Source organism: Copadichromis virginalis, linkage group LG15 (genome assembly GCF_057382275.1).
Source record: "Copadichromis virginalis isolate Kocher_CV1m ecotype Utaka linkage group LG15, C_Virginalis_male_GT1.1, whole genome shotgun sequence".
Taxonomy (NCBI): domain Eukaryota; kingdom Metazoa; phylum Chordata; class Actinopteri; order Cichliformes; family Cichlidae; genus Copadichromis; species Copadichromis virginalis.
Window position 1 is genome coordinate 5314284 of NC_140632.1, and position 26912 is coordinate 5341195.

A 26912-nucleotide genomic window follows, 5' to 3' on the forward strand; every position below is an offset into this window, starting at 1 on the left:
TGTCCCCATTTGTGTACTATAAGATGGCAAACAAGCAAAAGAACAAAGCGGGTTGCTCTTAAGTGAGCCCCATGTGCCCTTTTACCCCTCAGAAAATGATTTTCTTTAAAGAATCTGCACCCCCGCAGTGAAGCCAACAAATAAGGAGAGCAGTGCTGGATTATACCAATACCAGCGGAATAACCTTAAATGTCCCTATGCTTTATTTTCATGTTGGAGGCTGGCAACCAGTTATTCTAAGAGGAGCTGGCTCCAAAGAAACCCACCATAAAATATAAAAGATGATCCATTATTAAATAGACTGACAAACATAATGTCAGTCAATTTTTTTATGTCACACAGTGGCCATGCAGTAGCATGCCATGACATACTGCTCTACTGTTATTGATCTCTGTCTCTCTTCCACAGCATGTCTTTCATCTTCTCTTCCTTCTCTCACCCCAACCGGAGCAGCAGATGGCCCCGCCCCTCCCTGAGCCTGGTTCTGCTGGAGGTTTCTTCCTGTTAAAATGGAGTTTTTTCTTCCCACTGCCAAAGTGCCTCCTCATAGGGGGTCATATGATTGCTGGGTTTTCCTCTGTATCCTGTGCCGATCTACTGTACAATATAAAGCGCCTTGAGGTGACTGCTGTTGTGATTTGGCGCTATATAAATAAAATTGAATTGAATTGAATTGAATTAACAGTACAGTAATGTCAGCTGATGATGTAAGTGCACCAACGTATTACATTAAGAGAACTATTAACAGTCTATGTAAGGAGGATTCATCCTGAAAAAATAAAATAAAATAAAAATATCAATGTCAAATGAATGCACATCTGGGGTAAATCTATTCAAATGCTGCAAAGAACATTTAGCATATTATCACAGAAGCTTGATCTTTTTGAATTTGATGGGTGTTACTCTGACTTCAATAAGCATCGGGGTGCAACATTCATAACCATGGCCTTTTGTCTACAGAATATCAGCAATTACTGTTTCAAAACGAGAATATGGACCCTATCCTTATTCCCTGTTTATCTTTATACGCCATTTGGAGTTTAGCTATTATCAAGAGTGCCAATATATCTGGGGGGCACTGCATAACTGAGGAGAACAGCAATAGAATAAAAATGCAAGGGACAAAACAGAGAGTATAATAGTATGTTAAAGATTTCTGGCAAAGGCATTGGCTTTGCACTGTGGCAGCCTGGTTTACAAGGCCAAAATCTATTTGCAAACATTAGACTCAGACGCAACCTTCCATAAAACTGTGCTATTACCACGGACAGAGGCAGTATTCTACATGTATTCAATGAAGCCGGAAAAAGAATATACTGCAGTAAACCTGATTTACTTTACCCCCCTTTGAGCAGAAACTGCTTAATGGAGTGTGGTGGATCTCATCTCAAACACTTCACCAGTCAGAGGTATCACAGCTCAGTAATGGATCAAGCAAAGCAGAGGTTCAGTGATGGGGTAACTGTGCCAGTGGCTGTGAGTCAAGGCCACAATCCTAACTTGCACAGGGAACAGGTTTGTTGCAGCCCTCTACAGTAGGAAGATGCACTGATGAACACTGGCTCTGGCTAATATCAGCTTTCTGGACTTGCCTTGCAATCTATCAGCACATGACAAGCCAGTCCATTTCATGCATGTCCAGCACACGCAGAGCAGTGAATACAAACAATTGTGCATGCACTCACGGCCACATGCCGTAACGCGCCGTTAGTGTGGAAGCTCCTCGCTGTCAGTGAAGACACAAAATTTGCCAAACCATGAGGGAAAGCATTTGTGATAACAGAGCAAATCAGACCATCAAATCAGTTTAATGTTCTACAAAAAATAGTATTCTCATTACTTTTTTTAAATTAAAATGTCAAATTATAATTATCTACTTGCATTCATGAACAGAAAAATTTGTTTTAATGGTTGAATGTTACGCTTGATTATTTTCAGCCTTTCAGTGTCGAGTTTAAAATTGGAGTTTAAATATATAACTTTTAGTTTCAAACAAGTTTTTGACAAATTTCTAAAATCTTTGTGTGTTCTTGCTTTGAAGACGAGTTGTCCACTAAATTTGTTAAGCACTGTATATGGTCTCAGTGATAATCTGCCAAAATCTGTATCAGCACATCACACAAAACTGTAGTCCCTGCGTCTTTAATGAAGGCCTAAATAAAGATACAGTGTTCCCAAATGAGAGGGTATTTTTTTTTTCTCTATACATAATAGCAGCACAATAAAAACCTAATCAAATTAAAGCTGGTACTTTAATCCAGAACTCATAATTTTATTTTAAATTAAATGTGCTAAAGCACAGGACGTCAAGTGAAAGGCGATATGTGTAAAAGTCTAAATAATTAGAGTCTGGACCTTATGAACAGAATGTGCTCCGAGTAGATGAACAGCATGAACACAGTTAAAATACAGCAATGCAATACTACGCAATAACACGATGCATTAATTTGACAGTAACTGACAAGCAACATTAAGAGAATCAAACAGCACCATATACTATAGGGGTATTCAACGGCACTGCAGTAGATGATGTTATTTTGTCTTCTCTCTGAACGTGTCAGTGACAAACGCTGCACTTAGTCTGCAATAAGAAAAGACATATATTGGAAATAAAACTGTTATATATCAATATATATATTTCGCATGGCTAGCTCTTATTATTTATGTGTGTTAGACCATTGTAAGCATTTTCTCCAATCAGCGAGGATCATTTTGCTTTGCAGCAGTATTGGATTTGTATATAATTTGTTCATCACTTTTGTGACTTTTCAGATATTTACTTCACTAGAATCAACACAAGCAAACTTGCTTTAAGTCTTCCATTAATCACATGTACACAATCATGGAAGTTTTTCTCTATATCGCCCGCTCCTAATTGAATCGGTTCATTTAAAAATCGAACCCTATTTCAGCTTCCTCGAGAAGATCTTTGCAGTACTCACAGCTGCAACTGGACTGTGTGTGACCATGCAATTTTATGCCATAATTTATTGAGTTTTAGCATATTATGTCATCAGACAAGCCAGTGAGCAATTCCCACAGCTGTTCCCCTCTTGGCGTTTTAATGACGTTATCATCGTGGCTTACTCCCACTTCGGCTGCGGCAAATAACCTTGTAACATGTACAACAAGCCACTTAATGGTGAAATAAATGAGTCATAGGGCTTCTCCCTCTTGTTTTCCCTGAATGAGCGTGCATATGTGTGTGTGTGTGAGAGAGAAAGAGAGAGAGAGCATGGGAGTGAAACATAAAGGAGCAGAAAGCCAGCCGTGCAAGTGTGATTCTTTCCATTTAAGTGTGAGTGAAGCGCACGGTTCAGAGTGCTCTTTTGTTCACTAACATCTTCCTTAGTAAACTGTGTTTGGGGCAATGACAAAAATCCCCTGATGTCTTTAAGGTTTCTTTCTGTCGCCACACTCTCACCTCCCCTCAAGAGTATGGAGGAGGTGAGAGAGAAAAAGCCTAAGCTGTCATCACAGTTTAGATCAGTGTCCAGCCTCAAGCCGCCGCTGCCTCCACACCCCTTGCCCTCTGCCCAAACCTCCAGCAGCCTATTACGCAATTTCTAAAACAAGGTCACGGAAATATCCCGAGATGAATCAAAATAGATAAACAACAGAGGAAGGAAAGAAAAGAAGGATCCTCTCCCTTCTCTCTCTCTTTCTGCCCATTACAGTGTGTGAATCAGCAGGAGGCCCGACTGCTGGAATAAGAGAGCTTGCAGAGGCTAACACATACAAATGTCCATGGACGACATTTACACAGGCACACACACAAATGTACATATTCACAGACAAGTGTCCGACACTGCCAGCTGGAGAGATTTTAACAGTTTTAACAGGACGTGCACCATCACGCCATCATGTTTGTGCACGTGTGACCAGTTGAGAACAATACAGCCTCTTTAAGTTCTTTTAGATTTAAGTTATCAGGACATAATGTCATCTGGTCATGAGAAAGTTTTAAGATTAATTTTAAATATAACCTAAATTTAAATTTAAACAACAACATGTGACGTTTAACACAGTGCTGCGATTTATTTAATGAGCACCTTTAGCAGCAATAAGAAGAAATCATTTTCAGTATGATGTTATCAGTCTCTCACATCATTGTGGTGTTATTAAGCTGGAAACCCTTTCAAACAAACTATACTTGTTCAGTTCTTTCTAATTGTGCTGTCATGAACTTTGACATTTTACATGCTGTAGCATCAGAGATGTAGCTCTCAAGGTTTTTTGCCGTGTCTCTGAGCATTACACAGTCTGACCTTGGGGTAAATTTGTTTGGATGTCGACTCCCAGTAAGCTTGGCAACTGTCTTGAATATATTTAATCTTCTTACTGTAGACTTCATGCTAGACTTCATATTGTTTGCAAATAGCATTGCAACAGTTGCTTCTCTAAGATCATTGCTGATGTCTTTCCTCGTTTTCACCGAGTTAAAGCACATCAGACCAGCACAGGGACTCCAATGTAATGACGATCAGTTAATCAAGCACATTAAGTTAGCAGGACCTCACTGATTCTGTATTTTGGTTTAGTTTTTATTAAATAAATAGTGACATTCTGTTATATGACACGTGTTGTTGTTCATCTGAGGTAGTATTTACTTTTTTTATGCTCTGATTTGTAAAACTGTAGACTTTAAAGAGTTTGCGCTTTCTTTTTAGCATGCTCATATGTGTGCTTGATCTAATGAGGAGAATTACTGTAAGGATTAATATTCACCTGCAGTTAAAATCTAATTTCCTAAACAAGGAATCCTCCTGAGTAAGCAACCCTATTATGACCCCCTCTTTGTCATGCATTATTAATCAACCTTCAGGTTAAAAAACTAGCTCTGGTACACTAAAGAAACGTCACACATTGTGTATTACACAGGGGATTAACATTAATAACCACAAAGGGAAAGAAAGCCTTGTAAATTTGAATGTTGAGAAGTCCAGACTACTTTGTAATGAAATCAATGACAACTGGAGCAGAAGATGAACATCACCTAAATCTCAATTAGTCGAAGAAGTTTATCAAAAACTGTTTAGTAATTAATTCGGGGCTAAGCGGCAAAGCTGTGTAGGCATCAGTAGCGTTTGTCTTTCCTTATTGATCGTTTTTCAGCTTCTTAATCTTTCTGCTTTTGCAAATGCAGTTTATGGCATCCTCTAGAAGGCAGTCATTCATTCTCAACTATGAATAATATGCTGGATTTAAAAAGAAGAACAATGCATCTTTGCCATTTTTGGATTCAAACTGAAAAAAAAGTAAAAAATGACTCCTTTAGAGTTATGTTACTTGTTGAAGGGTCAAATTACACTTTTTTTACACCGAATTTGGCCTTTTTGTGAATTTCCGAGGCATGACCTCACTTCCTGTTTACATTCTAAACAATCTAAAATTCACTTGATTAATTTTGTGACATTTTTAAAACTCTAAAATCATATTTGGCGGTCATGGATGACATCTCCCACAGTATTATCAGACAGAAGAATCAGTCAGTGAAAAAATACTAACAGCTATCATGCAAAACGCTCTACTTTTTAATTCCTTTTTGTGCTTGCTCCAAATGAGGCTCCAACTCCATATACTTTGGCTTTGACAGATCAAAGCGTTGCTAAGATGTGACCTCATTTCCTTTTTGGCAGCTCTGCCGCAGAATTCAAGTGGCTGCGACAACCGATGCATTCAAAAATCCATATGACAACTTTTGTGAGGCTTTGCCTGAAGATCATCTTTGCCAGTTTTGATGAAGAAAACGTGGTATCAGGAGAGAAGAAGAGAAAGAAGATAATGAAGGGGTGCATAAAGAAGCATTAAAAACACTAATGATGCCTATGCAGTTTCACTTCCTGACCCTGGATGAAAATAACTGTAGCTGCAATCCTTAAATATACCAGCTGTAAGAACTGAACGTGCCATGTCTGTGCCGCAAACACAGCAGCGCATCTCCACAGGAGTATCCAGTATTACAACACAATACTGCAAATAACTTAAATCCTCATTCTGCTGCTTGTTTAGAAGCTATTATTGATGTATTAATCATTCCTTACATAATCAAAGTTCAAACTACAGCAGCTAAACTGCCTTAATTAAATTCTGATGGTCTTCCATGGCTTAGGCACATCTCCACCCATCAGGGACAGTTTAACTTCCCCTCATACTTTCGAGCTTCTGCCCTAAAGCTGTATCTGCTCCACAAGTGAACAATAATTTCCCCAATCTTCCTAACAGCTGTCACTAAAAAAAAAAATCAACGTTTATTAACGAGGAAAATTGTGGTGAGCACAGTGTGCATCCTCAACTCTGTGTTCCTCTACGACTGCCACGCATGTGTACGGTCTTGTCATTACATGTTAATGGGCTTTCCCCTAACGCTACAGCAGAGCAGAGAGACAGAGCCTGTGATGGAGAGAACAGGGAACCATTTGATGTTTGCCAGTTGAAAGAATAAGCCTTCCTTTGGGTTGTGCTTTCCACAGAGGCATGCTGGGATTGAAAGAGCGCTTGCCCAGGGCTAAAGGGGATTTTTGGTGGGCGTCACACATCCAATTACCTCGGTAGCATCATAGAAATCCACGGGGAACGCACACAACAACAGACACACACATTCACAAAAGTGCACGCGTGCACCCACACATACATCAACATGTAAGACACCCACTACAGGAGGCACTCACCGCAGAGGGGGGGCAGCCACATTTTGCTATTCTGCTTCAGCTGGATCACTAGCTACAGAATTCATGAATATTATCAGCATGTGTTGATATGTGGCTTATGATATAAATATGGATAGCAATATGGAAACACCACCCAGGTCCCACCTCTTTGGAGAGCATTACTAATGCATTCAGAGACTCTATTACCAGATTTGCATGGACTCCTCTGATGAGCCAAGAGGAGCCGCACATCCACTAATATGTTGAGGTTTATTGGCGTATTTATAAGCTGTTTTGAAGTCTTCGGTTCTTGTGGCAGAAGCAGGGATTTCTAGCTGTTTAATATCCACATCAACAAACTTAACTACAAACTTAATAACTACATGGTTCCACATCAGCACACCGAGCACAGAAACCAGCAAAACTCAACTCATTTAAATCACAGCATCCTGGAATGAAAGAATTCAGTATATGTTTTATTACATCTACCTACACTAGTTAATGATTTTAATATTTCCTTTTACTTTAAAACAGGGTCCCGAAGGCAAGAGGGAAATCATATTCCACCCGACCATCCAATAAAATTGATTTTGTAGTATATTTTTAATTATACAAGATTAGTCATTTCGTTTAATAACATGATGAAATGGCCTAGAGCACCACTTCTCCTTTAGTGAAGCTGATAAATCTCTGATATCTGTGTAGTGTTAAGTCACCTGTGTCACCACAGGGAAATACACTAGATGCGTTTGATTAATACACCTACAACATAACAAAAAGAGGCACGCATTAACATTTATTTCAATCCTGCAGGTAATATGGATATCGAATGTCTGTGGTCAAAATCAGCTGGGAATCTATATTTACTATTTTTTAGAATAAATCACTAAAATACTGATGTTCTTCTTGAAGAACTTGGGACTGACACAGCAGTCCCTAAACAATCAAATCGACTATTGATCTGCAATTTCACACAATCAAGCTAACCCCCAATTGAGCTTGGAGGATAAAATCCACGGTGAGTCTGGCTGTTAGCATCAGAAAGAAAAAAAAAACGCTGTTGAGGGAAGCTTTTCTGCTTTGCGGAGAGACCTTTGATTACAACCAAAAGACAGACAGATATAAACTGTGCTCCAACATATATTTTAGCAACCGTCGCATGGTAATCACATGGCTGAAGAGGCGCTAGAAAGCTCGAACAAGACCGTTTCTTATTCTTAGGAAGTACGCTGAATAAAAAGGGAGTAATATTATTGTAAACAAGGGAAATAGCAATGGAGGGAATCTGGGAGAAGCAGAAATGATGAAAATAAGGCCAGGAGGTCAGCTTAAGCTGTGAACATGGCATTTGAGGAGGCTTCCTTTAGGCTTCAGTCAGCTTAAGATTAAACACATCTAACTGACATGAAAGACAAGTAAAAAGGACTACCAACTGTCTCTCTCTATTCAGATATTTGGGCAAGTGAGGTTGGTATTTCTTAAGACTGGGAAAACTCTGTTTGGCTCTGAATTCAACTGATTCTCACTGTTTCATATATGCATGACATTCTGTATGTTGATCTCTGTGAAACAGGAATTCGCCATAACTGCTAACATTTTAAGAGATCAGTGTCAAATATGCATGTACATCAGAGTCTGTTACCCTGTGCCCAGTATGATCACCTCATCAGAAATATACAGTCGTGTGAAAAAAGGTTTCTATGCAGTCCAGAGCAAAATTAAGCAGTCAGGTGTTGTTAAGCAAATGTACTTGATTACCTGATCATCAGTGAGTGTGAGGTCCTCTATAAAAGCTGACGTCTTGCCAGTTTGCTAGTCTGGAGCATTCAGGTATGCGCTAACACAAACCCACAATCTTTCCAGCAGTGGCAAATATACTGTCACCTCAAGACATAATCTGCAATGCTCCAAAAAGTCAAAGAGCTATATCTTAGACTCTACAGGCCTCAGTTAGCATGTTAAATGTTAAAGTTCGTGACAGCACAATTAGAAAAAGACTGAACAAGTATGGGTTGTTTGGAAGGCCTGACAAGAGAAAGCCTATTCTCTCTAAAAGAACATGGCAGCACGGCTTAGGTTTACAAAGCTGAATCTGAACAAATCACAGATCTTATGGAACTAAGTTCTTTGGACAAAATGGACAGCACTACGTTTGGCTAAAACCAAACAGCATATTAGCACAAACTCTTAACACCCACAGTGATGCAGGAGCTGTCATTTAGGTCTGCTTTGCAGCCACAGAACCTGGGCACATTATAGTCACTGAGTTGACCAACAACTCCTCTGTATACCAAATTATTTTAGAGTCAAATTTTAGGCCATCTGTCCAACAGCTAAAGTATAGCCCAGAATGGGCAATACAACAGGGCAACAAACCCAAGGAGAGCAGCAAAACTCCTACAGAACCCCCGAAAAGAACAGAGTCCTGTGAAAATCTTATTTATCATATGACTGTAACTACAGGCTGCAGCAGTGCAGACAGCAACTTTGATAATTGGTAGCAATATGCTATTTCTTGAAACAACATTTGACATCATTTCTCTAAATGTAAGTGCAATAGCCACTAAATCGCATGTGCATCATCTGATGCACTCTTCCTTATTTTTCTAAGGCTTTACCAACCTTCATATAGTCACTCTTGGTTCCTCCTTTTCTGCAACGCAATAATTTCATCTAAAGTAAATTCTATTCAACATTTATTTGCCTCAGCTCTAACACAGCCTGTTCAGCTCATTCAGTATTGTTTCAAGTGCCCATAAAAGCTGAACATAGTGGCACAGAAGAGCAGACTAATGCTTTGGTGGTCTAGGCTAATTACAGAGAGATGCAGACATGTTGTTCATGTTAGATGAAGTGGAATATACTGCAGTTATTAGTTTTATTTATATAGAAAAGCGACAATTGGGAGCACTTTATTTTGATATTTGTTTGAGCGAGAGTTACAGCAGGCTTTCTAACAAGTGTAGATATGAACAAATTGGAAGTTAGTTAGTAAAAAAGTTTAATCATGAACATTTATTGATAATTACACAGAAGAATTCTTAGTAGCAGGTAGGGTTTCTTGGGGTACAGAACAAGACAAATTTTAAATCTGTAGGTTCTGACCTGATGTCAAAAATCTGAACTGGCCAAAGAAACTGCAAGCTCTCCAAAAAGAAACACATGTGATGCTGAGCAGACACATATAGACTCGTTCAAGAGCCACCGCTAATTACTGCAGCACAAATCTTGGATTTCTAAGTGGGCGCTGCTGACAGCACGAGTCAACTAGTTTTTCTCAGATTCTGGGCATTTCTTGTTCTGAACAGCTGATGCGTGGCTACTATACTTAAATTGAGCAAAGCCTTTGCAGAAGTGTTCAGGATAAACACGAGGGAAGACAGCAGACGTGCAGGACTGGGCAAAAACTCTGCGAGATCTGCATTATACCTTCCTTCCTCCACCTTTTTCCACTGAACAAAATCTCAATGAAGAAGTGCTTTGCGTACTAGAGATGACTTTGCTTGCTTTGGCATAGGAAGCCATTAACTGACAGTGCAGGGCTTGAGGTTATCCCCATGGGTATAACAGCCTCTGGGATATACTGTGTCTGGTGGAGAGATGAAGAGAGCATGGCGCTAAAGAGATTAGTTATTACATCGTGAATTTCTGTTAGAAGAATAAGGTTTTTAGATACTATTGAGGGATACACAGAAAGCTAAATAACAAAAAAGGGCTTAGCACTCAGTTGGATATCCTTTTAAAAATGGTGGGAGGTGCAGTAAGTATAAAAGCAAGTACAAAAGCATACATAATGACTAAATCACACGTTCACAGGCACTTTCAGGCACGTTCGCCATCCATGATGAGTCCTGCTTCGACAGAATGATGTGTGAACATGGTCATAAATCACACTGCTAAATTAATATCTCAGCAAAGTGTTGCCCTAGATAGATGAAAAAGCACGCACGCACACAGAAAACGAGTACACATCCTTCCACACTCACACAAACTGCACGGTCATCTGTGTTAAAATTTCACAGTGCCTGTGCAGAGCCACAGTACAACTCCACAGGCTCGGTCTCCTTTTGCCAATAGGTTACTGCCTACATTTAAGAGAAGAGGGGAAAAATGCATTTTCACTATTAGGTGGGGAGAAGAGTTGTTAGGAGATTTATGCAAAGTTGTCTCTATAGGAAGGTCCCCCATTCTGCGTTGCATGGCATGTTTGGCATTTATTCTGAAGTGAAACTACTGAAGTCATCATTGTCAACAAAGGTACTTTGCTACTGTTCCTTCTTGTCAGAGAAGCTTAAGCAGTATTTTCTAAAAAGATAACTAAGCTCCATCCTAGAGTTGCCTCAGCAATGAAACAGTGCTGAATTTTGAAGAGACTCTGTCTCAACACCCCCACCAACCCAACCTTCTACCACCACCACCCTCGCCTCATCATCCCCTCCCAACACCACCCCCACTCCCCCGACCCACTCCACGCCACACAGCAATTTTATCTGCTCTCTTGCGCAATTGTAAGGATGCTGCGAGAAGCTTGCGCTTCTGCAATCACTTCACATTTGTTTCAGCGATTGATTTGCTGGCATGTGAGGGGAAGGAGAGAATGTGGGTAGGCTGCGAGGGAGAGAGGGAAGGAAGAAGCGAGCGAGGAAGGCAGCGGTGAAGTCAGAGGACGTGCAATGCCAGGCTCACATACTGTCACCATGACAACAGACATCACTTCACAGGAGCAGCACTTAGGAAGGATGCCTGTGTGGGCTGAAGTGACATAGTTGAAGGTTGGCATTAGCCTCTTGTGGGTGCCACAACGTACCAATCCTTCCCTGGCTTTCTTTTTTTGTTTTGTTTTTTATTTCCTGCACAGTGCTGCTAAAAGGATCTCTGTTGCTCTTGTAAGCCACCTATTGGGATTGCTGAGTGATTTGTACTTCATGTGTGTAAATGTAGGTCCTGCCAGTTTGTCTTAACAAAGACAATTCAATCGAGCAAGATGCATAACTTGAGACAGGAGTAATTCATATTCAATGAGGTGCTTTCATCATTCGTGTCACTTTGAAGCTGGGTAACATGTATAATTCTCTGTAATTTGAAGTGATGCCAATTGTGGAAATGATAACTCAAGATATAAAAACACATTCAGAGTGAAAAGAGCTTGAAAGCCAAGTCGCTGAATACATCTTAAAAATATACTGTATATACTGTATTTGCAGGCTTAACAAATATAATAGCAGTATAAGGTTAGCAGTTGTTATAGCTCATGTGATATTGAAAACCCATGAATTATCGATGTACAAAATGAATTTTGACACAGTCTTTTGCAATAACAGTCACTTTGTCTCATTCTCTGGAAGCATAAATACATCTGTTTATTCCATTTATGCACAAATTCTAAACCTGGGTAAAGGGGTATTTTCATCTGTTCTTATCAACATGCACCATATACAGTTACAGCTCCTCACTATGCATCTGGTCTTGTTTATCTATCCCTATACAGCATACAGCACTCATGAGCTGAACAAGCTGCAAAGCATATAACAGACAAACTGTGTCATGAGTATATGTTAGAAAAAATGAAATTTAGTGCGGAATGTGATTAACTAAATTCAGCTAATGAGTTTAATTTCAGATACAACAAAGCAAATACAGTGTGAGATGTTAATGAATGATTCACTTAGCTGTGAGTCAGAGCTTTTGATCCATTTTGCAGAAAACCGAAACAATCCTCACCGTGATATTGGTGGCGTGGAGTCAATCTATGGGCCGATCCATTCATTTTAGTTCTGAGATGTTCTGTGTTTACTTCACTATCTCACAGCAGCAGCTAATGGCAGGGGCTAATGTAGCACAGGAAAAGCTAACAGCAAAAGGTCAGTAATTCTGAGGTATTCGAAGCAAGGCCAAAAGCTTTTATTTGTATGTTCGGTAGGGGTGGGTGATATATCCTCAACAATATTTAAAGAAAATCTGCCATGATATCTATAACAATATACTGTAGGGAAAAATACTAAACAGCTTTATCAACACTTTCAGCTTAAAGAGAGTAGCATTTATATATCTAAGTAAATGAGGAGCATTTCCTATTCTTTGCTGATATTGTCATTAATAACAGACAGAATTCAAAGTGTGGACCTACTGAAACAAGGTGCTAGCAGCAGCGTTACTGTGATATAGCAGCAACACAGCTTTATGTCCAGTGATGCAACATGGGTCAAATGTAAGAATAAAAGTAGCCTAAGTAGCTACTTAAAGTCCCTCGTTTCCACCATGCATCACTAATTTCAAATCAAACTAGCGAGTGCTGCAGCAGTGCTCAATTGAGTCATTTGTTTCCTTTTGGGTTCAAATTCAAATTCAAATTCAAATTTTATTTGTCACGTACACAGTCATACACAGTACGATATGTAGTGAAATGCTTGGACAACTGCTCGTGACCTAAAGAAAACAAAAAAGGAAAGGCTATGAATAAGATAGGAAATAAATATGAAAAATTAAAAAGGGTAAATTTAACTAGGAAGGAATAAAATATAAATTAAGGTTAAAAATGAAATAACTGTACAACACAAATTAGAATGAAGGGTAAATTTAACTGGGAAGAATAAGATAAAATATATAAATTAAAGTTGAAAATAAAATAACTGTACAACAAAATACACAATACACAGTATAGAACTATATAAGAATGTATGAAGAAATCTAAATATAAATAAATATACACGCAATAACAGCAGCTGTACAAGGGTTGCGCATCAAAAGCTGCTAGCATCTCCTCTGCCTGAGTCTTCTTAGCCTGTTTGTACTCAACTATGTGTTTTTGCCCCAAGTGTTGAAACAAGTTTGTTCCCACCTTTACGGGGACCACTTGTCTTGCATGTTTTGGCTTTATTTATTTATTTATTAAATTTACTCTTTACGTTCATTCTGAGAGAACTTATAAGGACACTAGTTGGAACTAGAGCTGTGCACGAAAAAGGGAAAACTAGCCCAACTCCAAGTAACAGCAGTGTGCAGCAGCCTAATGAGTGTCTTTATGAACCAAATAAATAAATAGTTTTTACATACTTTTATTTCATTCGTGTTAATTTATATTCTATAAATATGTTTAAGTTGAACCATATGTTACCTAAATCACCAAAGTATGATCTACTTTACAAGTATAGTCGTTACAATAACACTGGTATCAGACCAATACATGGTATCAGTAAGCATCCAGAGTTAAGATATCATTCTCATAATAGAAATGGAAACAGCTGGCTGATTGCATCCATAGTAAATTTGTTGTTGTAACCTCTCACATTTGGAAGTGGTAATATTTACTCTGTTGTATGTTTATTCCTTCTTACTGTAAATGTTCGAGTGGAGTGTTGCATTTTTTACTCCAGTAAAGACCTACCACTATGACTGCTTACTCTGGAAATGTAATGCTCTATAAACTGACAACCGTGTTCATTCACTCTGTCTTACTAGAATTGTTTTTTTATGGGTGGAGTTCATTGAAGTCCATGCACTAATAATAAAAATAGCAACAAAACAAAATGAATGGGTGATGGAGATGTCAGTCCGACGCAGTTTTTCTATCCTCAGGTAACACATTATGGAACATCCTTCGTGGGTGGACTAACAGTATGCAGGGGATTTGAGATAATGCAAAACAGCAGCACTCCCTCACCTTCTCTAAAGAAAACTCCTCTTTTTTTTTTTATCCAATTCCCGAGTGCGAGCAGAAAATAGGAATCATTTTTCAAAGCAGATTTGCATGAGGCCAGTGTCAGAATACGCTAGCAGTGCATGTAAATCTCCATCTTTTATGCTTAAACTGGAGCCATAAATGACATTTACAGATCAGTGTCATTCATATGTAGCTGTTGGCAATGTTTACTTTATAGGTATTGAGTATAGCACAGAAAGGAAATGACATTGTGAAAGATGATGGATCACATGAAGAGTCCTTGTCTGACTGGAACATGGGATGTCACATTGCATTACATGGTCAGCATGCCCTGATACTTAAAATTGTACAAAATAAAATTCTATTACTGTCAGGAAACATATTAGGCTACTGTATTATCCACTAGCATCACTAGATGTGTTTAGACCATAGAAATGTGGAGAACCATAAGAACAATAAATATTGCACTTCCTTATCTAACTATAAGCAATCACGTCAGGGTTGGCAGATTACTTTTCTAGGCTCACTACTGCTTTTGGTCAATACTGCAGTAGTTAATAGTATTTAAATATTAATTACCTGCATCTGTCTAAATGACAGTCCCTTCACAGATGTTCCAGTTATCTCATGTAAACGGCATAAGAGACTGGGGGTGAAAAGAAAAGGGAGCATTCTGCACTGCCAAAGAGAGTCTTGTTCTGGAATTAACATCTGTCATACGTCATGTTGCAAATGCACCATAGTTATTGACCAGTCTGGCTTCTAAAGCCAAGATATTGTAGGTTTAATTTATCTGAGTTTAACCATGTGCCTGTCGACATGCGGATATTAACACTATTACATGAAATGAAATCACTACAGATAAAAGCTTTGCAATTGAACACTTTAATATTAGCAGGACCAAAGTTTGACATTTAAGATTTCAATCTTGTTTTTAATGATTCAAGGTGAAAAATGACCACTTCATGAAAATGTCAGGAGACAAAAGGAAAATATCTGTTTTGGTTCAGTGCAGGGGAGGGGGCTTCTCTGCAGATTAGAGGGCATGCAAGACTTCATTAAAAGCACAGAATAATTAAATAAACTACAAAGTAAAGGTTGGTCCAGACATGCACCAGAAAGTATCTTAATGAATGAATGAGGACAACATCATTAGCAGCAGGTTCCTGTCCTCGGTACTGTGTAGGGGAGGAAAAGTAGCTCAGGGTTTGGGGATGTGGGCTTAACAGTTCAAGCAGCCAGCCAGGTTACAATAAGCTTCTTTTGGTCTGTGGTAGGGATTTGGCCTTGAATGATCCAGAGGTAAATTGTGTTCCTGAACTTATCCAAATCCTCAAAGCAGGAGGAGGAGAGTATTACAGCTGTTCATGATGTGTGCAAAATAGCCAAAGCTGCATTATATATATTTTTTATAGTTTGGATCACAAATCTTGAAGAAAAATATTACACTCCATGAACATCCATACTGAAAGCATATTCAATTCCTACTGGCTGTGCACAACTCTATCTTGGCTTTCAACTATGGAGAAGTATTCAATTGCTTATTTCCTGTGCAGAGGACATTGTTGTAGTTGACAATACTGTTAAAATCCCCACTACTGTACAACCCTAAAGCTTACAACTCTGTGTCCAATTCTGCCTTCTGCCAAGCTACGCAAAGTATCTTTCAAAATTTCCAAAAGAGGCACAGAGAGCGCACACAGACACACATCCCACAGGATCACAACCACAGGCAACAAACATGACCTCTTGGCTTCACAGCTAAGCGCCATGTCACCGAAAAACAATTTAAGGGCCTATCCAGAGATTTACATGAGTGGTATGTCTACAACAAAAAACAGTTCAATACAAAAGAATATCTCCTGCAGCTCTGAAGCCTCAGAAAGTCTGAGAAAATTGATCATCACGTTGATGTCATAGAACTTACTCCAGCTTTGAATTGGAAGCAAAACAAGTCAATGTTAAAGGAAGAAGGAAGTTTGAAGGACAGGTCACTAGGCAGCAAGGACTAAATAAATTTGGTTACAGTAAAGTACTCTGCATTAAACTGCTATTATAGTGTACCTATTGTAATCTAAAACACAGTATAGTTTTACAGTGTTAATTGTTCGGTTTCTTTTACACCGTTCATTAAGTGTTTCTACAATAACCCCCTATAAAAGCCAATGCCTGAATTTAATTTCTTATCTTTCATAAATTTAAAGAATATAAGTTTGTCACTATTCCTGTACTCCTTGCATTGCACAGCTAAAGGAGTACTAATGCTTTCAGTATTTTAAAACACCCTGAAGATAAACACTTGCTGGGACTCATTAATTGCCTGAGAAGTCATAATCACATGTTGCTAGCTAAACATTAGCACTGCTCTGAGCCACAAAAGCCCCCCAAAACTTTAATCATATCCACACATAGAACAGGAAGCGGCATGGGTCGATTTTCTGTGTTTTTCCTCCCAGATTTGTGACCTGGGAGGCCTGATGTCTATCTGCTCAGCCTCCCATATGTTCAATTACAAGCTGGTTGTTTCATGGATACGCAACATGGGCATAGCATCTAACATGTCATTAGAATGGAAGCTCCTTGCTGTAAATAAAGATACAAAGTTCGACAAAGCAAACTGTCGGTGACAACACAGCTAATCACTTAAATCACCCTTACCAGGGTGTACTTAACCATTTTAAATAAGCAAACAAATGCAAAGTGGCTAAAGCTAAAGTTATCCAGAAGCCTCAGAATGAGCAATCAATGCATCAAAGCAGTTTTGAGGAAAATTATGGAGGTGAGTGAAAAAGAGAAAAGAGTATGTTCTATTATCTGGTGAATTTATAAACATGCTGGAAAATGATGGAGTTACTTCATATTTGTTTTTTGTGTGAATCTGTTGCACCTGCTTTTGGTTAGATTTGTAAGGTAAAGGTGGGTTTGGATCACTTCACACACCACTTTATTTTAAGCTGTTTAAATGAAAGATGATCAAGTATCTTAGAGCAGTTTGGGGAAGATTGCAAAGTTTAATAATTTCTTTAGGCAGTGAAGAAAAGTTGATTGTTGTTGCATTTGCTGTCATTTATAGTTCTTAAAAAGAAAATCAAAATTGGCAAAAATCAATATGAGCAGGTCATCCTAAATTAAAAAAAATCAGACATCAGAGGCACCCAAGTAATTGCTTTTTTACGAGTCTTATACTCCTTGCACCACACATCTATAACAGTACTGCTGTTTTCAACATTTTAAAACATCCTCAAGATGAATGCTTGCTGGGACTGATTAATTGCTTTAGGAGTCTCAGTCCTGATGCTCTGCTAGCTAAGTAACAAAAACTTGAACCAGCAACATCCCGACCAACCAAAGTCTAGGACATAAAAAATGTCCATGGACAGTGTGTTGCATTTTTACATTTTTTTCTTCAAAGGCATCAGCATTCAGGTGTATTTACAAAAGGCAGTGCATTGTTACCATGTACGGTTTGGTGATGGACTTTTACCCATACTAAAAATCAGATCTGCTCACCCTCTCTTGCTCCAGTAGGCATACTAATTGATAATAAGAATACCTGTAAAAAAAGAATAGTATTTGATGGAGCACCGCTTTAACTTGAATTTGGAGAGATTATGAAATCTGGTTTCCAAAATTCACCACAATGGAAAACATGTTTCACCTTAATCACACTGTATTAGGGTATTAAAGTAAAACTGTCAAGGATTATCCAGTGAGAACTGAGTACGGCAGGAGTGCTTCAGACTTCAAGATCAAACATTGTCTCTGCACTGTATATTCAGTGCCAATCTCAGAGGACTGGGTCCAAAGAGAACTGACATTCGGTTTGATTAAGTTGGTGCTATCTGAAGCCCCACCCAGGGGTACATAGTAATCCCCAATGTGCACAGCAAAGAGTTCCACTGCACCAGATTGCTTGTTCTGGGCTATACTGAGCTGCATATCCTATTTTACCACTGATTGAAGCACATATACTGTAGACGTCCATCCGTACAGTTTCCCTCCAGAGAGTGGGGGGAGAGACAGGAAAGAGATAGACAGGCAAGGAAACAGAGACAGAAAGTGAGAGGGAGGAGAAGCGATAGAGTTATCCGTGGTCTCATTACGGTGGGAAATGTGAGGGTCCCGATCCAAGGGAATGATGAAGGACTCTGTGGAGGAGGCCTCTGAGAACCAACAAAGACGGCTTTAGTTTCACTGGCAGAATGCATTTGCATAGCTTAGAAGCCAAAGCGTCTGAACCGGGGCTCATGAAAAGAAACCCCACCAATTGGTTGGACTTCAATGCAAACGAGAGAGAGGGAGAGCAAGTGAGAAATGGGGAGAGCAAGGCGAAGCGAGTGAGGGAGAAGTGGAATGGGAGGGGAAGCAGCAGGAACTTTTTTCTCTTAAGTAGCAAAACACAAACGAGATCGGGAACATCTGCACATCCCATGGAAGCTGTCGCCGACTGACTTTGATGCAAAGAGAACATACTGAGGAAGAACATCTCCAGAAAAGTAACACGCATAACAACACTTCCGAGATATCACAGGAGCCATGTTCCCTTGTAGTCTTTTGATATTGTTATTTAGTACAGCTTGGTTGCCATTACACATTAATGTCATTTGAGAATATTTCCAGGTTTGTACGCATTGGGATAGCTCCATTTTGCTATGATGGTGGAGCAGTTATTGGCCTACTGGATATCTGGAATGCAACAAATATTAGACGTGGGCATAATAGAGCAATCTTCTGGAGAAGTGTGAAAAAAGAGGCAAGAATTAGGGAGGGAGTGGAGTGAGAGGAGCAGATGTTGTACTTTAGTGGTGTCTCCTTTTCCCACTGTGGCCTGAAGTCATGGAGGGATGACTAGCCTTCATCAATCCTCTTTAATGACTCTGGCAGCACCACTTAACACACTAGTATGTGATTTCTTCATTACTACACCATGATTCCACCATTTACTCGGCCGATGATGACGTACAGCAATGCTCAGGGATAAAACTAATCGCTGAAAGTCTCATTTTTGCAAATTGTCCCATTTGTAAGCACTGGGGTCAATTTAGAAATTGTGGGAAGGAAAGATAGGAGATGGTTTGAGTGTAACAAAAAGAAGATAATGAAATCTAGTGGGGTGAATATTGAAATGCAGTTCACCATGTGAAACTAAGAATATCTATTGCTAATTTGTTTGTTTTTTTTACTCCAATTTCAAAGATGTGACAAATGTAGTGCAGCGCAGTGAAGCTTTGCTCTGCCTGAAAGCTTTCGTGAAATCCTGGTAACTGCTACTTTCATGTGTCAACCCTTCTCGCATTACCCAGTCACCCACTCACTGCCTTTCACCTGGTGCACAATTCCCACACCCTCCATGCGTCAGACCCTTCAGTGCATACATTGACGGGGACATGCAAATGTTTTGCCACTATCAATAATAAATGTTGACTTTTGAACCTCACCAATAGATTTTTTTTTTACTGACAGCGCTTCCCAAGAGATGCACGCAGCTTGCTTTAAGCATAGTTTAGAGGTTTTTGCCGATACCTTGTCATTTTTCAAAAGAATAGAATAACAGTTTGAGATTGAGAACCTATACCTGTCTATCTCTACCTGTGCAGCTCATCTCCCATTACTGTGTTAGTGGGATTAGAAAGCAAGACTTATGCAAATCTTTACTGAGGCACACAAATTTTGGAAAGTCGGGGGGGCTGACAGAGCTCAGGGGAACATTTTAGCCTGCACAACATACATGCAAACACAGAACGTCCAAACAGTTCCATCTGCTAAACCTTCCCCCCACCCACCCGGTCCCTTCTGCTGCTGCTACAAGCCCAACACCTACCACTCTCTCAACATCATATCAAACACTATGGGCTATGACTCCTTCTAATGAGCTTGCACATGCTGCACTGTAGACTGTTTGCTCACACCAAGAATCCACAGCTTTAATCAGACATCAGTTTTGATAGTCAGTGTCATGCCTGCCTGACCTGAATATATCTCGCAAGGCCGCTTTAGTGGTTATTGAATCGAGCAAAAGCAATGATTTCTTTAGGCATCAATGTTTGATGAGAACTTCTGCCCTCGGGCTTAATACGTAACTCGAGTAATTCGCTAACTCCAAACAACAACACCTAAAGTACAAATCTGAGACTGCTTAATGAGTGCCGCTTTGAGGTTTGAAGATGATATAAAATCAATGTGTGTGTGTGTGTGTGTGTGTGTGTGTGTGTGTGTGTGTGTGTGTGTGTGTGTGTGTGTGTGTGTGTGTGTGCGCACCCTTCGCATTTTCAGATGTGATTCAATGTGAAATAACGCTCCAACAGGTGTCAGGTGTGGGAGAAATAAGGTAATTGGAATAACTGTATAAGCAAATGAACAGTCATGCCACGGCTGCTGGGGCATATGCTGTGATTTATTATCTCATTTACCTCCTTTCTCCAGAGGAGGAGAACAGATAAAATCCTGGCGCATCATTGGTCAGATGCAACACCATGACTGTTCCTGTCATGCTCACAGTAACCTTTTCTTGCTACATCATCTCTGCGCTCACACTCACACACCATGGCAACAAAGATCTTTTGAAGCGCTTGGCAACGGCCTCTGAAACGTACAATCCCACATCTTAACTTGACCTGACAATGTCCCCTAACAGCCACTGTTACTACAGAGAGGTCAGGGCTGTCCAACTCAAGTCCATGTCCCATGTTAGGGCACATGAATCACTCAGAGTGCTGCTGTTGCTGCTGCTGCCGGTGCTCTGTGGATGACGATTCACTTGAGATGTGATCTGTGCCACTGGTTGCACAACCACAGACGGAAATGTGTGCTCCTTGCTAAGCGTGTTTATTGGGAGAGGGAGACAAATTCAGACAGACAGACATACGAAAGAGGTGGGCAGACTGATCCACCACACATGAAAACCATTCATGACTGTGCGTGCCAAGTGTCGCTGCTCAACAGATTATAGCCTTAATGGATGACATTCAAAAAAATGTATCTGGCCTAATGTAAGGTGCTTGCCACGTCCACCATTTGAATTATAACTAACAAATCATCTGCAGTCGGAAGGATTCGAGACAAAATCTAGCATGCTTCATTGTAACAATCCACTGGATGCCCCCCTCCCTCCTAAATTTAGCCTGCTCACCGACCACCGTGAGTGATGGATTGGATGAGAAAAGGGGCTGTGTATGATTGGCTACACACGCGATTTGCTGTATAACCTCGGGGCATTCGGAGCCCCCCTTATTCAAACGTGACATTCAGACCTGCTTTGTCAACCTGGGGCAAGCTGATTTTGCATTTCTTTCATTCATTCGTTTCTCCTTGTGAATTTAAAGGGGATTACAACAGGCGATTTATGAGAAACCACTTTTTCCCTTCCATTTTACAAGGTCATTATCGCATTTGGAGTAAATTGCAAAAACTCACCATACACTCCTTGACAACGGATGCCGTCCACGATGAGCGCCAACAGCCCCAAAACACAGATAGTTAGATCCATCCTTTTCACGTTAATCTCTGCATATCCAGCTCTCAAAAGCGAGAAGTCCTTTCCGGGGCGGTGTGGCTGAGGTGCATAGACACGGGCACCGCTCCGATCCACACGTAAGACTGATTTAGACCCCGACTCCCCCACCCCTCCCTCCGCCAACTGTTCGCTGTAAAGGTATGTATGGGCGCAGCAGGAGAACAGAGTCAGGTAACGGTCGGTTTAATGGGAAGTGTCACGCAATCCCAAAAAATGCGGAGCGCTCGCGGAGACACAACCACCACGGAGGACGTGGAGAAGCAGGCAGGCGCGGGGAGTGGGGCTGCAGAAAGCCTGGCCTTGGAACAAAAAAAAAAGAAAAAACTCTCCTCCACTGCAGGTAGGTGAGCTCCACCGATTCCGTAGACTTTAGCAAAGACCCGCGGGGACACGCAGGTTCTTTCGACTACAAGCGGATTGCGGCTCGGTACCCACGAACATAGCTCTCTCCACGGCTGCTGCTTCTGCTGCTTACTGCTGCGGTGACTGTGAGCTGTCAAACGAAAGCACCTCCTCTGCTTAATAATAATAATAATAATAATAATAGTAATTATAATGATAATAATAATAAAAACACTGACAGATTTGTCACTTTTCACCTTCTGCGCTTTAAAGTAGTCCAGCTGCTGCTGTATACAGTGGAGGCTCTCGCGCTCACATAGTCACATCCCGACTGCACCCCGATGCCGCGCGCTCGACTCATCTCTCCCGGTGGCAAAAAAAAGAAAAAAAAGAAAAGAAAGAAAGGCAAGGGGAGGGGAGGGTCCAGACCGGTCAGGAGCAGCCGGATGGTTTATCCACAGCTCCCCGGCGATGCTTTCGGTTGTCTCGGCGTCACCACACCACTTTTTGGCGATTTCAGGCGACGGTGGGAGCCGGATGTGCCCGCCGTGGTGCCAGTTGAGCAGCGGTCACGTTGCGCAATACGTGCTACGGAGACAGAGTGGCACCGCAACCGGTCTGTAGCTACGTCAAGAGGTGCGTGGCTTCCAGGCGCTCATCTGTATGGGAGGCTTCGCTCAGCGTCAGGAAAGGCATGAGAGGCGCAGCTGCTGGATGCTGAGAGAAGGAGAGAGAGGGGGAGAGAGAGGGAGATGGAAGCATTGGAATTCAAGAGATCTAGCTTTGACAGACCTTTGCAATCACCACCCAAAAACAGTCTACACCGCCGCCTGCTCATGTTTCACCATTCCTCCTTTATCAGACAGGGTGGATGAGGTGCTGTCTGTCATGTAGCACTCATCTGCTACAGCAGACTACTTTTGGCCCGAAATAGTGGGATGTCTGTGTTAGTCTGGTGTATGCAGCTCTTCCTACACTGTAAAAACTGTGACAAGAGGTTACTTAAAAAACCTATGGCAACAAAGTGACACTTAATTTACTTAAGTAGATTTTAATTTCAAGTGATTTATGTAAAATTTAGATAAAATGTTAATTAAATTTCAACAAAAAACAATAATAGATATTATTGACATTGTCTTTTAAATATGTGTTGAATTTAGGGACAAAATCTCAAATTGAAGGTTAAAATTGCCTAATTGTAACAAAAAATTAGTTCATTTGAAATGAATCTCTGAGAAAAATTACTTTGAATTTACTAACGATCTGGCAAAGGTTTAGTAAAAATGACTAAAATATCCATTACAAAAAAATTAAAACTTTTTGTTTTTAATTAAAACTCTAATTGGATTCACTAATTTTCCAATTAAACATTATAATTAATGACTGAATAGTAAGAGAAAATCAAATTAATTTAACTTCTTTTCTGAGTAAAATGAATCAATTTCGCAAAGACAACATTCAAACAGTAATTGTTTTTATTGTGGAATTTAAAACATATACAAAATTTATAATATAATATTTTTCTGATTAATTTAGATTGTATGCACTGAAATTCTTCACTAGTGCTTTCCCCAAAATAATAGGAAGAATAGGCCATAATTGAAAATACAGTTTCAGCCAACCTCTCGAGAATGTCAGTCTTTACTTTGGAGGTGGGCAGAAGATTTCCATTCTTTTTATACTCCTCGGTGGCTCTTTCCAGTTACATTTCAGTTTCATGTGCAGACTGTGGAATGGGGAACAGCTTTGGCCAGGGCTCACAACGTTCTGTGAACTTCTGCCTTTTGAGAATAATGGTGTCCTGAGAAGATGTGGTTGCAGCAGAGTCTGCATTGGATACAACTGGATTGGATGATGAGTCATAGTCAGTTGATCAGAGGGGCTGCCGAAAACTGGCAGGATGACCAGGGTGATGCCAACAACCTTCACAGTGTCTTTGTCTTTTATCTGGTCACTTCTGCGAATAGTGAAGTAGTCCTGAAATTTTGGTTTAAAATACTGAAGACTTAAGTTGTTTGAAATCCCAAAGGTATCCTTCACAACACCTTGCAGCTCCTCTACTGTTGGTGGGATCCCTGATGGAAGAACCAACTTCTCCGTTTGGTCATCGGTGATTACATGGAGCTTTATCTCGTTCAACCTAGAATAAAATGTAAATGGGCAGAGTTAAGTTAGATTAAGTAGGGTCAACTTTGTCATTTTCTGCTGCTTCAATTTCAAAACTAGTAGTTTAATTCAATACAATCATCCATCAAAACCTATTCAAAATGCATAGTCTACATACTGATCAGCTGAATTTAAGTTGAGGGATCTTCCAACAACTGAAAAGAACACAACATTAATAACAATCGCACTCTCCAAAGTAAAAATTTTACACACACAAATTGTTAAAGACAAATTTGAATTAATACTAAAATTGAGAAAATCTCAGTTTGATGATATTCTATTAGAGTGACTACAAGTGTTCTAAAGAGAGCGAGAGAAAAGACATATCATGCACGTTTACACGTGTTTCACTTTCACCATTGTCACACAGAGGTGGCCATACAGACTATTTCAAAGTACGGGAAATATTATACTGTGAATGAGCCCACTTTATTGTTTTGTGTTTTTTTTTCCTGTTAAGTGTTAGTGGTAATATCAAGAGCATGCAGAGACTAAAAACTGTTTCCTAGCAACACAATTTCAATTAAATGGTTTTAATTAGTGTAATATTTTCCCCAGTGGAGAAGTAAATGGTATACTTTTCAGATAAATGGTTAAAGACAGAGGCTCAACAGTATGATCCCTGATCAAACAGGCATAGGGATATGAAGCAAAACCCAGTGAGGCGTCTGCGCAATTTATGATATTAATTAATTAATAATAATTAATTAATTCATTGTGTTTTACATAAATATATAAAAGTAAACCTGATTTCTAAGCTGATTGTTTTCAGATATTTTGTGACCCAAGTTAAAATAGTCAGAATCTAGTTTGTTGTGACAAGTGATTCGTATGAATAAAAGAGTAAAATCTTTGTTTATAGCTAATTTAAAAAGAAATAATATGCTCCACTTGTTGAGACAGAAAAATTCTATTTGAAGCAGCAAGTCTCTCCTCAGCTGGAGCAGCAGCAGTGGGTAGTTTGGCGCCCTCTTCAGGTTTTTAAGACATCTAGACCCAAGAAGTCGTTAAGAGTTATACTCCCTTAATGACTAAGCCCAAATTCTGATTGAGCATGATCAATGCTTATAATAATATCAGGGGTTTCCCCTTGCTTTACAGATGTTTAGCCGAACTGTCAATATCTTGCTATCAGATAAGGAACTGAAAATAAACAATGTGCTCTTTGGAGCTAATACTGGATACATGCCATTCTGAAATGTAAAATTTTGGAATCTAAGTGATTAATCTCATCTAACTTCATCTATCAATTTTACTCACTAGTGCAATGCCAAAAGTAAGCTTTCAGATCTCATTTTCTTCCAGTGGCTGATTTCGATTTGTTTCATTTTGAGGGAAATTGAGGGATCAGGGGGTTTATTATATCTTCAGGACATCAAACCCTCTCTTGATTGATATATTTCAGTCTTTGTAAAATTATGTGCACATCTCATTTTGGAAGGCGTAATAAAAGTTGTCCTTTCATTCTCAGATACTTAAATTAAATTTCAACAACTCATTTAAAAGTGAGCGTCCAGTAAATTTTTCTATTTCTTAAGCACCTTGAGGCAAGTGGAGTAGTCTGATTTATTTTAGCTGTCACTTTTTGTAAAAAAAAAAAAAAAAAAAAAGGAAAAAAGGGAATTCTGGAAATGATTTGACATTGGATTTACAGTAACTCAAGTAACTGACAGAGCTGTTGAAAAGATTTAAAGAGGAAAAATATCAGGGTTGTCAGGACTGCTCGGAAACAGTTATGCAGTCTGGACTTGGATATGAGTCAGCTGAATGTCCTGACAAGTATAAAAAATGAGGTATTTTGTCATATGGTAGTGTGTGTGCTTTTTCGCTTACCCTCCATCTGCTGTCTGCTAATCATTCTGTTTATTACTGTACCTTTGCATCACCCATCCAATACGGACAAGAGTGGGCAACCACTAGGGAAGCTTAGACTTTAACTCCCCATCTGTCTATTGTGGATAACTCTGCACTCTATGCCCACCACCACCCCCTCGCTGTCTTCTTCTTCCCTTGTGGAATATAATGCAACCTTTATATTCATGATGTCTTATGCTACTACAGTGCCCTGACATGGGAGTGAATGCAATTATGGAGCCCGTTGTGAGCAGAGCGTCTGCATGTGTAGCATCATAGAGGGGCTCATGAATATAACATGCACTCACTACTGTTGTATTTTTGGGTGTATGGCATTTCACTAAATTTAGTCGGTCATTTTAGTGCATGAGGTGTTGGGTATGGTATGAAAGAAGACAATCTGACATTTTGGGAAAGTCTCTCTGGGCTTGGCGTTCATTTTCAAACACAGCAAATGTCCAGATGACGTCACAGCAAAACGCATGGCCGTGGTCGTCCAGGGAGACATGCGTATCTGTGAATCTGTGAGAATAAATGCTAGAGAGGGTTATGGCTTTGGTATTCCAACAATATTCTGCTCTGGTTGGCATCACACATGAGTAAATCTCAAATGGAACAACATGTATTTTTCCATCTCGCTGCCCCTTAAAAAGTCATATCAGCCAGCTACTTGTGGAAACAGTTTCACTAACTACTGTAAGTCAGTTCTCACCTTTTTTTTCTATCC

The 26912-nt window shown here is 39.8% G+C and overlaps 1 protein-coding gene across 4 annotated transcripts in view; it reads right to left on the reverse strand.

The window, feature by feature from the left end:
* LOC146691602 (MAM domain-containing glycosylphosphatidylinositol anchor protein 2) overlaps positions 1–22489 on the reverse strand; it is a 201098-nt gene extending 178609 nt beyond the window's left edge. For all 4 annotated transcript variants that reach the window (XM_085431486.1, XM_085431484.1, XM_085431483.1 and 1 more), the window contains exon 1: positions 21724–22489. In XM_085431486.1, the coding sequence (XP_085287612.1) occupies positions 21724–21796 (73 nt within the window). In that variant the 5' untranslated portion in view covers positions 21797–22489. The remainder of the gene's footprint in view (positions 1–21723) is intronic.
* Positions 22490–26912: the final 4423 nt, after the last annotated feature.